The 13,149-nt window shown below is 37.2% G+C and overlaps 1 protein-coding gene across 9 annotated transcripts in view; it reads left to right on the plus strand.

Moving 5' to 3' along the window:
- Asic5 (acid sensing ion channel subunit family member 5) overlaps nucleotides 1-12,126 on the plus strand; it is a 39,166-nt gene extending 27,040 nt beyond the window's left edge. For 7 of the 9 annotated variants that reach the window (XM_029475638.1, XM_029475641.1, XM_021158365.2 and 4 more), the window contains 5 exons: nucleotides 829-976; nucleotides 2,731-2,787; nucleotides 5,059-5,227; nucleotides 10,287-10,378; nucleotides 11,826-12,126. In XM_029475638.1, coding sequence (XP_029331498.1) covers nucleotides 829-976; nucleotides 2,731-2,787; nucleotides 5,059-5,227; nucleotides 10,287-10,378; nucleotides 11,826-11,986 — 627 coding nt within the window. In that variant the 3' untranslated portion in view covers nucleotides 11,987-12,126. The remainder of the gene's footprint in view (nucleotides 1-828; nucleotides 977-2,730; nucleotides 2,788-5,058; nucleotides 5,228-10,286; nucleotides 10,379-11,825) is intronic. The other 2 variants (XM_029475644.1, XM_029475645.1) reach the window with 2 other exon arrangements.
- Nucleotides 12,127-13,149: the final 1,023 nt, after the last annotated feature.

Here is a 13,149-nt window from a genome sequence, read left to right on the forward strand (position 1 = left end):
GGTGATGAAATCCATTAAACACACGACCTTTCTTACGGGACATCTTTTTCTCCAGTGCTTTTAACCATGGTTGAACAGGCCAGCATTACATTACAGATCCCCTTTCCTTTAACTGTAGGCTCCTAGGCAGTATATTTCTATGTCCAACCTAAGTTAGCCTATTTAGAGAAAAATCCCACAGAAGCCTATTAAATCCAAGGTAACTTCAGATCTGTTTTAAAACAGGACCAAAAGTAAGCTTTAGAATTGAATGCTTCCTTTAAGAAGTCACCTAAAAAATTAAAGTGGAAGAGAAGCAGCCACTGAGACCAGCTAGCCCTTATGGCAGGCTTCCACGTGGCTGTTTTACTCAGGAAATTCACTAATTAGCTTTCTGAATTTGCATCCACTTCCTTGTTCTCTTGGCATATGGACAGCTTGTCCTTTCCAGAGTTAGAAAGTTTAAGTGAAGTAACATAAAATGGCCCCTACTTACTGCACATTAGATGGTGGTTGCTCCGTAAAGGACAGACTTCTGTCATATTGATGAATGAGTCGTGAGTACCCTGAGTACAACCAGGACATAATATTTGCATAAATGTTTTTTGTTCTTATATGAATTAAGTTTTCAAATGGTTGGCCTATATGTTTTCATTAACATTTAGCTTACATGTTTAAAGGCTGCTATTGATAGTGGTCTTCAGGGACTTTCATGATAGAAGTGTGGACAAATGGGTAAATTTAGTGTATCAAAAAAATAAAGGAAGAACTGTGAGGTAAGCAAAAGTCTACAGCATACATGGATCAACAGAGTTCAGTCCCCCTAACAAACATCTGTTCTGCCTTCAGACTGTCCACCAGGAGTACCCATGGGGAGAATGCAATCCCAACATCAAACTGAGAAACTTCATTACCTACAGCACTTATGGTTGTCTGAAGGAGTGCAAAGCCTGGCATATACAAAGGCTATGTGGATGTCTGCCCTTCCTGCTTCCAGGTAGATGGAGACTGATAAGTTCTTCCCACACTGCTTAATTTGAAAAGGAGGAAGTTAGTGTGTCCTTGAGTTGCTTTCCATTCCCAGATAACCTCAGCGGGTACATTTGAAAGCAGGGAAACATCACAGAGATTTTTGGAAGAGAAAATTATCTTTTCTGTTTTCTGTGGAATAGGAGAACTGTGTCCTCAGGGGCAGGGTCCTTGTAAGAAAAAAAACCAAGAAGTGATGAACAATTTAATTGATATTTATTCTGCTGCCTTTCCTTGGGGTATTCATAAAGAGATGTAGGCGATTACACCATTGAAAATGGAAAGACCGAAGAAGAGTTTGATGACTTCCCTCGCTGCTGTGACCTAGCCAAATCATTCATAATCTCTCATTCTAGCTCTCTCGCTCTCTCTTTCTATTTATCTATCAGTTTCTATCTCTATATGTTTCTCAATAAGCCTCACAAAAATATTATTTCACTAAAAAGTAAGAAAAATGGAAGTGTGCACTAGCACATTATTTCTCTTTCCTCCCCTCCTCTTTCCCTCTTTTCCTCCTCCTCCTCCTCCTCCTCCTCCTCCCCTCTCCTCTTCCTCCTCCTACTCTTTTAAATTTCTTCTACTTGAGACACGAATAACTCTCCTCTATACTCTCAAAAGTATTCTTACAATTGTCCACAATTCTCAGAGGACGGTCTCCTTTAGAGTTTGAGGATTATTGAGTAAGCATTGTGGCTAATCTCAGAAACCACATGTGCTATACCAATAAACAAATACCCTGCTAGATTTAAAGGCCATGTTTGTTTTTTTTTTGTTTTAATCTGACCAGGGAGTAAACCTATATATACTGTAAATTGATTTTTCTTCTTTGTCTCAAGATCTATGTGAGGTGCATGATGAATATTGGCACTTATACAACCTCAACATTGTGTGTATCATTGTGGATAAGAACATTTTGCATATATACTTATGTATTAGTACTAATAGCAAAAAAATAATGTTAATATATATACAGAGCAGGATATAAGATAGAGTACTCCAAAGCCTCTCTAACTACATAGTCTAGGACAAACCACTCTGAAATTTATTTATTCATCTGGAAAATGATAATTCCTACATCGTAAGATTATGGAACAGGATAAAATTAGACAAAAATAAACACAAAGACTTGATTTGAAGAGACGAGCAAAAAGAATCCAAACAGTGTTCTTCTTAACAATCAATTTCCTTGGATTTTGGTATGTCTGTGAGTTCATATTCCAAGGAATAAGCATCCACGAGGGATAAATAGGCAGGAAGATGTAGGGAAGAAATGTTCTTTTGATTTAGGTTGCTAATTTTATCAAAAGTATGGGGCCCATATGTGTCTCAGTGGTGGGGGTGACTGTGTCAGTGGAGGGGTGACTGTATTAGTGGAGGGTTGACTGTGTCAGTAGAGGGGGTGGCTGTGTCAGTGGAGGAGGTGACTGTGTCAGTGGAGGGGGTGACTGTGTCAGTGGAGGGGGTGACTGTGTCAGTAGAGGGGGTGGCTGTTTCAGTGGTGAGGTGTCTCAGTGTTGGAAGTGTGCTTAGCATGTATAAGGTCCTCAATTCAATGAACTGCACCCTTTTAAGTAAAGACTCCAGTGAAATCAGGTAACCATATCCAGAATCAATCCCTGAAGTACCTCTCCAGATAGGTGTACAATGCAAAACTTTATCATCTTTAATGGGAGAAATTTACTTCCAGAAAACTCTTTATATGTTACACTTGCTGTTTTTAAGGAAATGGTGTAGAGTGTGACCTACTAAAATACTACAACTGTGTGTCTCCCATCCTTGGTAAGTGGCTTGACTCTTTTACTTTGAAAGCTTATATAAGATTATTTAGTTATAAGACATGAAACATTATAGACATACCAGAAATGAAAAAAAAAGCTACATAAAGATTTTTTAGAATTTCCTTACTATTTGCTACATAAACATAGATAGTAAAAGAAAATTCCCTCTGACCACAAGTTATCTCTAGGTTAGAGGTCATGATAACAAAGTACCAGCAAGAGCTGGCAGGTTTATTTCCAAATTGTTATGTTGTTTATAACCTCTGCTCTCTATATTATCAAAATATCCTGGATTTTTATGGCATTACTAAAACATTTTTACCACTAGATGAAATATTCCAAATTAGAAAATGAAACACATAATACTCAGTAAAAGCTTGTTAGTTTGAAAATCACTTCTATTTTCTAAGAACCATTCTTTTATTTACACACACTTGTCACACATAACATTTTGTGTAAATAGACTCATAAACACAACTGTCTTATTCATTGACAACAATTTAAATGGATTTATTTTGCCTACATATTTTCATAGATCCCAATGTTATATTCTATGTTTATATAATTTGAGCCATATAATTAACTTCATATTAAGGTTTTTGACATCATTGGTCGCTCTCCTAAAATGTAATATCTTATATATGTTTGTTTCTGTTGTTGGGACATAAGAACTTATGGAAACAACCATAAGAGAAAGGAGAAAGGCTCCCAATTCTAGCCTATCTACAGTTTCTCACTGTGGGAGAACAAGGTGGTGAGAGGCAGGGACTGCGGATCACATCACATGTTACAGACACAGTCAAGAGCAGGGAGGAGTGAGCTGGTGAATGCACACCTGTTCCCACCTTACTTCCCCAGCTCATGCATTTCAAGATCTTCAAGATCCCTTAAATCAGTGGTTGTCAGCATTTCTAGTGCTGTGACTGTTAATACCTTCATGTTGTGGCAGCCCCAAACCATAACATTATTTATGTTGCTACTTCATAACTGTAATTGTCCTGTTATGAATTATAATGTGAATATCTGTGTTTTCCAATGGTCTTAGGTGGCTCCTGTAAAAGAATTACTTAACTTAGAGAGTGGATCACAACCCATGGGTTGCGAAACTGTGTCTTAAATCTTCCCACGCGCAGTTAGTAACTGTTCTCACCTTAATTAATAGCAAAATAAATATATACTGTAGGCATGGCCTCAGCCAACCCAATCTAGATAATCTCTAATTGAAATTCTCTTCCCAGACGATTCTAGGTTTTTCTAAGTTGACATAACTAACCATTCTAGTCTTCTATGAAAGCCTTCTTTTCCAACCCATTCTAGAAATATCTTTAAGACAGCAGCAATAGAATTAACATTTTATTTTCAATTGTTATAAAATATTTCAAGGTCTATTGATAAAGTAGAATTTATATTGTCTTGAGTTGCCCAACCAAATATGCAAATGTCATACCAGAAACAAAATGAATCAGATTTATGTTGCCAAACTGATGCTTTCCTATTTCTGGTGAAAGCTGCAGAGAGAGCCCAGGAAAAGTTACACATGTAGCAGTTTGGGGGCTGCTGTAATAAAATAGGGTCACAAAGCTGTCCTGTGATTGTGAGAACAGTGTTAGGAGCACATGAGGGTGTCAGAGTGTGTGAGTGTGAGTGTGAGTGTGTGAGTGTGCACATCCCTGCATGTGTAGGTGGTTAGTGGGTATGAGTGTGGGAGTATGTCAGAGTACATGTGTGCGAGTGTCTGTGTGAAAATAGCAGTTGAAGTTATGTGTGTTGGATTGTGTGTATGTAGGTAGAGGAATGCGTAGTGTGACAGTTAAAAGGTGACAACTTGGTAGACAGAGAATCTCGGGGCCATCTGAAAAGCTAAGGGACCATAGAAACAAGAAGCCTTAAGCCAACAGAGTATTTCACTCTGATTTAAGATAAGTCTAAAGATAAGTGTAGCCTAGAATTATATCTGTGACTTCCTCTCAAAATGGCATGGCACACACTACTCTCCATCCTGGTCTGTCCAAACAGTTGATCTGACATGGAAACAGTCCAGGAGCTTCCTAGACTTTCACATTCTTAATGAAGATGTGGCCCCAGTGACTCTGGGGATCAAAGTCATACTTTTATATTCTGCCTCGTTGGTTTTATTAACAGTAAAATATAAGCATGGCTTACAAAATATTAAGCATAGTTAACTACATTTTAAATACAGAAGGAGAAATCATGAATTTTATCCTCCATTGTGGAGTCTTCTATGAGCCCATTGTTCTGGTTTCTATTTCAGATCACATCGAGCGTCAGGGACTATGCACAATGGGAACACACAACTCCAGCTGCCCTGTGTCATGTGAGGAAACAGAATACCCAGCTACTGTTTCTTATTCTACTTTCCCAAGTCAAAGAGCAACAAGATTTCTTGCCAAGAAATTGAATCAAAGCCAAGAATATATCCGGTAATCAAGTTAGTCTTATAAATTATTCATGATTAATGCTAATTCTTCTTTACTGAACACTTGGAGTCTCAGGAAATGACATGGTAGTCGATTGAAGAAGGCCATGCAGATGTCATTGGGCTAACAAAGAAAACAATAGGAATTTAAAACCAGGTAGAATCACATCTTCTTGCCCCCTACTTTAGCTTTTAAACCGAATCTTAGGATGCTGACTGAAGACATTATTCATGTTTTTTTTTTCCTTTGCTAACTTGGCTGGAGAAATGTGAATGCTAACTAATATTAGCTAATGCTTAAAGTATAACAAGCCTTTGCCTGTTCCTTCTGTGCTTTGAGTCTCCTAATAACTATATAAAGGAAGTGAAGAAGAAATTATTTTTATTTTCCCACAGTAAATTGAAGTTCATTGAGTTTTAAATAACTGACTACCAAGGTAGCCAATGATGTGGAAGGAACTTGGTCTCTGCTCACTAAGTTTCAATGGCATGGGATTCTAACTCCAACACTTAGTGTCAAATTAGTTTCCTCTTTTCCACACCATGTTGCTCCTGGAAAATTATAAAAGCAAAGCTGTAATGAAATTTTAATGTCTTTTAGAGGAAGGAAGCCAAACACATCTCATTTTAAAAATATTTTTTGCCACATTTTAGTAACAAACTTTCCAGACTGGCATAGACAGAGAACATTGAAAAGCCTATGCTTATCTGAAATACTACTCAACCAGAAATGAATGGTGAAAAGAAGGGACCTGGAACTATTGTATGGTAACAATGCTACACATATTGGCTTGTGGCCCTTGACAAGGACTTTAAATGGTGTGTTCTCCAAAACACCTATAACAGGTTCATTCCTCATTGTTACCAAGAGAAACTGCTGAGACTTATCCTACTGACAAATGCTGACTTTCTCATTCCTTGCTGTGTCTTCCTGAGTTTATATTCATAGTCACACACAAAGGAAAAAAGACAATTGCCAGGATCTAATTTTTGCCCATATTTTTCTACTTGGAATAATTTACTTATGTAGATTATTGACTCCATGGAGTGGGATCAAGCCTTCAGAATTATTGATGACAAGAAAAAGAAGCCCTTTGTTTGGCTGAACCATTTCCCACCATAGTGTATTGTTAAGCAAGCTCTCTCTCCATGCATACAGGATGCTCATCTTTGAATGTAACTGTTACATCGTACACAGGTTGTGATCTCTAGAAAACCCAAGCAGGTAGAAAGCACCAGGAACCAAGGTCAGTGCTACAAATGCACAGATCTGTTCTGAGGTACTGAGCAATATTTTTAAAAGAAGTTGGAAAGAGAGTTTTCAAATCAGAAGATGTGGTACATCTGCTTTTCAAGTGGTCAGGCTACCAAGCCTGTAGTAAGCTTTGGTCTCCACTCCAGGGAACCCCCTAGCCAGGCTTTAGAGACAGTTATCTAGTGTTTTACCAAAAGGCACTATAGCTCAGAAAGCTAAGGTGGTGTGTGTGTGTGTTTGTGTGTGTGTGTGTGTGTGTGTGTGTGTGTGTGTGTGTTTCAGTTTTGTTTGTAGACTTAGGGCCAGCAGGAGTAGTATGTTGGCATTAGTACTTATAACTTCTAAAATAAAAAATACAATGACTAAGTTAACGTTCACTGCATGATACTTGCATGGCCAAGTACCTTACTGAAAGCATGTTCTGATTGAGTTTACCTTAGGGTTTGTTTTAATAAAGTTTTAAAAATCCTGTAAAAATTATAGATGATATCTCTACTAATCAGAAAAATTTAAAAGGCATTTCAAAAGAACATGCCTTCTGAGGTATAAATCACAACATATACTAGATAAAAAAGAAAAACAAAAAAATCACAATTATATCTTTTTTAAATACATCTGTGTTCGTTTTAAATGTGGAAAACTGTTCTGAGCGAATTGTTATGTCAATATCTTTAAGCACGATATAGAAGACCATTTTTAAATGCCTTCTGAATTCAGAATTATTTTATTTGTAAGGTATATAGGTATGTTACTGGAGACATACTGATGAATTAGAAATACAACCCACATAAATATACACCATTAACTATTTCCTTTTCTAACCCACTGATTGTTACTAATAAACCTCTCTTAATCAACATGGCAGTGACCATTTGTGATTGGGACTAGCTATGACCAGGATGAAAAAGCAAGTAGCAGACCGAATGTGTCCAGACACAGGGATTGCCAGACGCAGCTAGCGAGATGTTAAAAGGATTCTACCACAGTGTCAGGAAACATATTCCAGGTAGTATCTATGGAATTAGCAATAAGATGTAAAGCGAAACAACCTCTCAGGAAATCACGAAGCACACTACACATCTTTCTTCCTGGAACAGAAATGGACTGCAGGCTGTGGCTGTGCAAGCCTTCCACACAGCTATTGCTGAGCACTGGTGTGTAGATGAAGGGAGGTTTAACTTACCTGAGGACGGCCACAGTGTAGCAGGGAGTTCACGTTCATTTGTGACAGAGTTTGAGCAGATCGTATTGGTCATAACAGTGGGTGTTTTAAATTGTTCTACTGGAGAATTTTTGAAATAATAGTTGTACAAAATGGCTTGCTTTGTGCATACCTAGGTCATTCCCTCTAATGCTATACTAATTCTACTCAAGCCCTTAGAGGCTAGTAATATAGACACATAATCACTTTTCTTTTACCTCTTTGTTGTTATTAAAACTGATTTTATTTTATAACAATGTTTTTTTTCCTAAGACAAGCAAGTGCTCTTGTACTAATAGAATGATTTTTTTTAATTATTACTCTAAGTCTCCATTGCAGAGGCCCACACAGGTGGATGAGTCAACCAACAGAGAAAAGTTGCATAAATATCACAATACTTGTGTAGAAGAGGAATTTATCATCTCCAGAAAACACAGATGGATAGTCTCTGTAAATGATCATTAATGTTTAGCTCAGAAAGTCAAACAATATTAGCAGTGTGCATGCAAATTCAGAATACAGTAGAGAACACAAAGATGCGAGTGTCACTAAAATTTCTGACTTCCTATGACAACACTGTTACGTCTTTCACTCTGGTAACTCTTTCATCCCTCATAAATATTACAGCCGCCAAGGAGGATCTGTGTGACGATTGAACATTTTCCTGTTACGGGGCATTAGGATTAATGGAAATCGACTACACACATTAATGGAGCATTTTTAATTAAGTACATTAGAGTATTGATTCCCCAGACTTTAACCAATAAGGAAAGTGGTTTACATCCATGTTTCTTAGCTATGTTAGAGGAATGCTATGCTATTTCAGGAAACATTGTTAGTAGGGTTCATTCGCCATTAAAATTCTATTGCTATCTAAAGATCATGTGGTAATTGGTTTCAACTTCAGTTTACAGCACAGGCAGGTTAATATTTAGCCACAGGTTTGTTGGTTTCATCTTTAAGTTGTTGTGATTTTAAAAATATACAATAAACATGTATTGGGTTGTTGGATTCACTGGCTCTGATAGGCATGGGAATGTTTTGATGGATAAAACATGAAAGTCATGCCTTATTACACATATTTCTGCTCTGGAGGATGTGGATGACAAATATGTAAGTTGTATTAAATAGTGTTATGGGCTGTAACAGAAAAGATGGATGAAAATCATTTAGAGTAGCCAGAGTAAAAAAGGCTTGTCTTTAGGTTTGTGGACTGTGAGTGGAAATGACCTAGAGCAGAAGTGAACAGAATTCTACAAAAGTCCATGCAGATGTTTCACTAACAGTGCCACAGGATTGTCAGAGGAATAAGCCCGTGTGTCCTGATTTAGCAGGTTGAAAAATTATTGATTATGGTGTGGAGAACAGATGGTATTTATTGAGGTGGGGTACCTCAAATTAAAGCATTTTGTCTTGCCAGACAACTACTACAGAACTCCTAGTGAGATTATGATGTATTGGGTGATCTTGAGGAGAGTAGTGTGTGAGGCAGTGGGTGTGTGTGAGGCAATGGGTGTGAGGCAATGGGTGAGAGATAGTTAAAGCAATGGGTGTGAGGCACTGAGTGTGAGGCAATGTTTGTGAGGCAGTGGGTGTGAGGCACTGAGTGTGAGGCAATGGGTGTGAGGCAGTGAGTGTGAGGCTATGGGTGTGAGGCAGTGGTTGTGAAGCAGTGAGTGTGAGGCAATGAGTGTGAGACAATGGGTATGAAGCAATGGGACTCTATATAGACACTGATGGGTCCACACACAGGATTTCCTCTTAGACTGGTTAGTGATGCCAAATGGAAAATATCAAGAGTTTGATTTAGAATGAGTTGGAATGCATTAAGTTATTAGACAAGCAGGTGGAATTATCAAAAATCAATCAAATACATGATTGGAATTTAAAATAGAGGTCTAGGTAGAGAAAAGAGAGAGTTGTGGCCTCCAACTATACAAAGAATTGTGGTTGTAAGATGGCATTGAGCCACTCTGAACACATGTGAAGATCTATAGAGTACATTAAGAAAATAGAGTCTTTGTTCAAGTATGTCAACAATAAACAAGACAGCATTTATCAGTAGGACAGCTGGTTTATATTTACTCTGGTTCATATTTAATTTCTCACTAAACCCTGTAAGCTCAGCTCTATTATACTGACCTTGGACAAGGAAAACAACACTACTTCTTCATGATCATCTAAGTAACTTGGAAAAGTCAAGACTAGAATTAGGATTATAATCCAAAAGTTTGTAGATGTATTGGGCCACAGTTAGATAATCACATTTTCTGTCTTTCTTCAGTTTCTCAAAAATGAGGCATAGAAACTTTTTGAGGTGTTGAGGAAAGAGGTGGTTTTGGTTTTGTGTATGTGTGTGTGTATGTGTGCACGTGTTCGTGCGTGTGTACATGTGCGTGCATGTGTGTTGTGTGCATGTGTGTGTATGTGTGGGGTGCATGTGTGTGTTTTTATAAATATCACCATGGCAAGATAATGCTAATGGAATTAATACTGAGCTAGTTCATGTTGGGTCCACTGCAATGTTAAATGGTTCCTGAATCTAAAACGGAGATGAAAAACTGTGGTGACACTTGCAGGCCTTGTTCATTCTGTTTTTATCCCTAGGGAGAATCTCGTGAACATTGAAATAAACTATAGCGACTTAAACTACAAGATTACGCAGCAACAAAAGGCCGTGAGTGTGCCCGAGTTACTTGGTAAGTGTGTTAACCCCTCCCTCAACTCTCATTGTCTGTCAGACTACTTTTCTGTACAGAGCTCAGGTTGTCAGTGAAGGAAGAAGAGCCATTTGTCCTTGTCTCCTACCAGTGTTTGTACTCCCTAGGAGACACTGGTCACTGTGACCTCACCCCACAGGAATTTACCAAAAAAGATGTTTCACTCACAGTTGCTTTCCCTTCAATCTGCCTATCATGATACACACACACACACACACACACTCATATATGTATATATGTGTTTGTATCTCCACACGTATACATATGTATATATCCAAATTTATATAAGTATGTATATACATTTATATGTATGTTGTGTGTGTGTGTGTCCACAGTTATACACACATACACACACACATACATGTCCTATGTAACTACTCTACAGTACTTTACTTCAAACTTCCACAGAGGGTTTCATCCCAGGGAAAATTAAAATGGTCCTAAGCAAGCAATATTATTGATTTCCTTTACAGCTGCTCTTAGCTTCTGCTATTGTGGCACGGAATCTTTAACAAACTACTGATTTTCTAGATGCAGTTACACACTCGAGGAAGGCACACAGGAATCAGAGGAGAGCATTAGATGCAGGCATAAGCCTAGTCAGATCAAGCAGTTGAGAGCTGGGTAGCGAGGTATTTTCCAAATTCTTCAAATCTCTGGCAGAAAACAGACTTCCATGGTGCATTTAGCAAACACCACTTTTCTAAAGATGAGTCCAAGCAGATGATTAATAGAGTAATCTCCTTTAGAAGGTAGTACTAGAACAGGGACATCTATGGGGGAAAGCAAAAGGGAGATGGCTGGCTTCTTGAGGATGGAGGGAATGAGGAGGTTATTTTCAACAGAGTTTTTCTGGAGAACATGGAAAGGTTTTAGAGATGGTCATGATGAAGGCCAAAAACTGAGGGTCCTTAGTGTCTTAGAAGCACACACTTACAAATTGTTCAGATGGAAATGTTTTGAGTTTCGATGTAAGTTAAAAACATGTTTTAAAATGCAATGTTATAAATATATATTTTGGTTAAATGAACCATTTTAATATTTATGATGAAAATTATCTTGTTGGAAAACAGCATAATCACTGTAAGGCCATTTGGTACCAATTTCCAGTTCTGCTTAGCATTTCATGAGTGCACATTACATTGTAGTTAATTCTAGAATTCCAAAGAATTCTAGTCTTCCAAATTTTAAATCAATTATTGGAAATAGTTTTATACCATCTCCTTTTGGAAATGATTTGTGTGAATGTTATTATTTCATGTTACTAGTGTGTATTATTTTGTTTATACTAAATTTGATAATAATATAATTTATGTATCATCACATATCAGTTGTAATAAAATTATTGGATTCAAATATTATATATGATAATAATATTTACTTTTTGTTGTATAAAATGTAATTTCTTTATGAATTTTTATTACAGCAGATGTTGGCGGTCAGCTGGGACTATTCTGTGGAGCTAGTTTGATTACAATTATAGAAATTATTGAATATGTTTTCACCAATTTCTACTGGGTACTCATTTTCTTTTTGCTGAAAATACTTGAAACGATCCAGCGGACTTCCCCACCTCAGGCAGTTTAGAAGAATATGAATATTCTATTAAAATAAAAGTGTTGGTTTTCTTTTCATACTACATTTAATTATAATGGCTTATTCACTGTTATGAGACTTTATGTCACAGTTTGGAAAGTCTAATAAAAATCATTGAAGATTCCCATTTCTGTACACACACTTTACTTTTCTGTCTATTTAAAATGTTCTGTACTGTCTATTTTTTCTATTGTAGCTTCAACAATTAAAGTAGTAACAATTACATGGTAGGCATATTTTAATCTTCTTATAATAATTAATGGAAATCTTTATATATAAGTACATTAATCACACCCAATTAACTGTATATGGCTGTGATTAATTTTTTAATGTCTACCTGCCACATTCTAGAGACACCTGGAAATAGAGTAGCCATTCTTAACTGTGGGCCACAACCCCTTCTGTTTGGTCAAATGACCCTTTCACAGGTGTCACTTAAGATCACTGGGCAACACAAATATTTACATTATGATCATAACAGTAGCAAAAGCACAGTTATGAAGTAGCAGTGTGAATAATTTTATGGTTGGGGGTTCACAACATCATGAGAAAATATATTAAAGAATCACAGCATTAAGAAGGTTGAGAGTCACTGGAATAGAGCCTCAGTTGAAGAATTACATAGCTCAGGTTGGCTCATGGGCATATCTGTGGGGATTATCTTGATTTTCAATGGACTTAACTCAGTATAGGCAACACTCTTCCATAGGGAGAGCCCTGAATTGCATGAGAGTGAAGGAAACTACTTAAATCAGCAAGCAGGCAAGCCAGGACCCAGATTCCTGCCTATCCCCTGTCTGTTCTTAACTGCAGATGCGATTCCTCAAATTGTACTGCCTTGACTTCCACTCAGAAGTGGACTGTGATCTGGAATTTTAAGTCAAATAAACCTTTCTTTAGTTTATTTTCATGATGGTATTGTTATCATAGGAAGAAAACCAAGGTAGAACAAGAGGTACTCAAGACAATTGTCCATTTAGGAGACATAATTCATGCTTTATGAACTGTCTCAGAATTTTTACTTTCATTAAGTCATAGTACTTTTCTTCTTTCTTCTGGATGGTTTTATTGTACCTGGCTTGAGGGGGCAGGAGTCTGTATTTTCTGTACAGGCAGATTCATAAATTAAGCCTAATTGAAAATGGACTGGATCT

Source organism: Mus caroli, chromosome 3 (assembly GCF_900094665.2).
Source record: "Mus caroli chromosome 3, CAROLI_EIJ_v1.1, whole genome shotgun sequence".
NCBI lineage: Eukaryota > Metazoa > Chordata > Mammalia > Rodentia > Muridae > Mus > Mus caroli.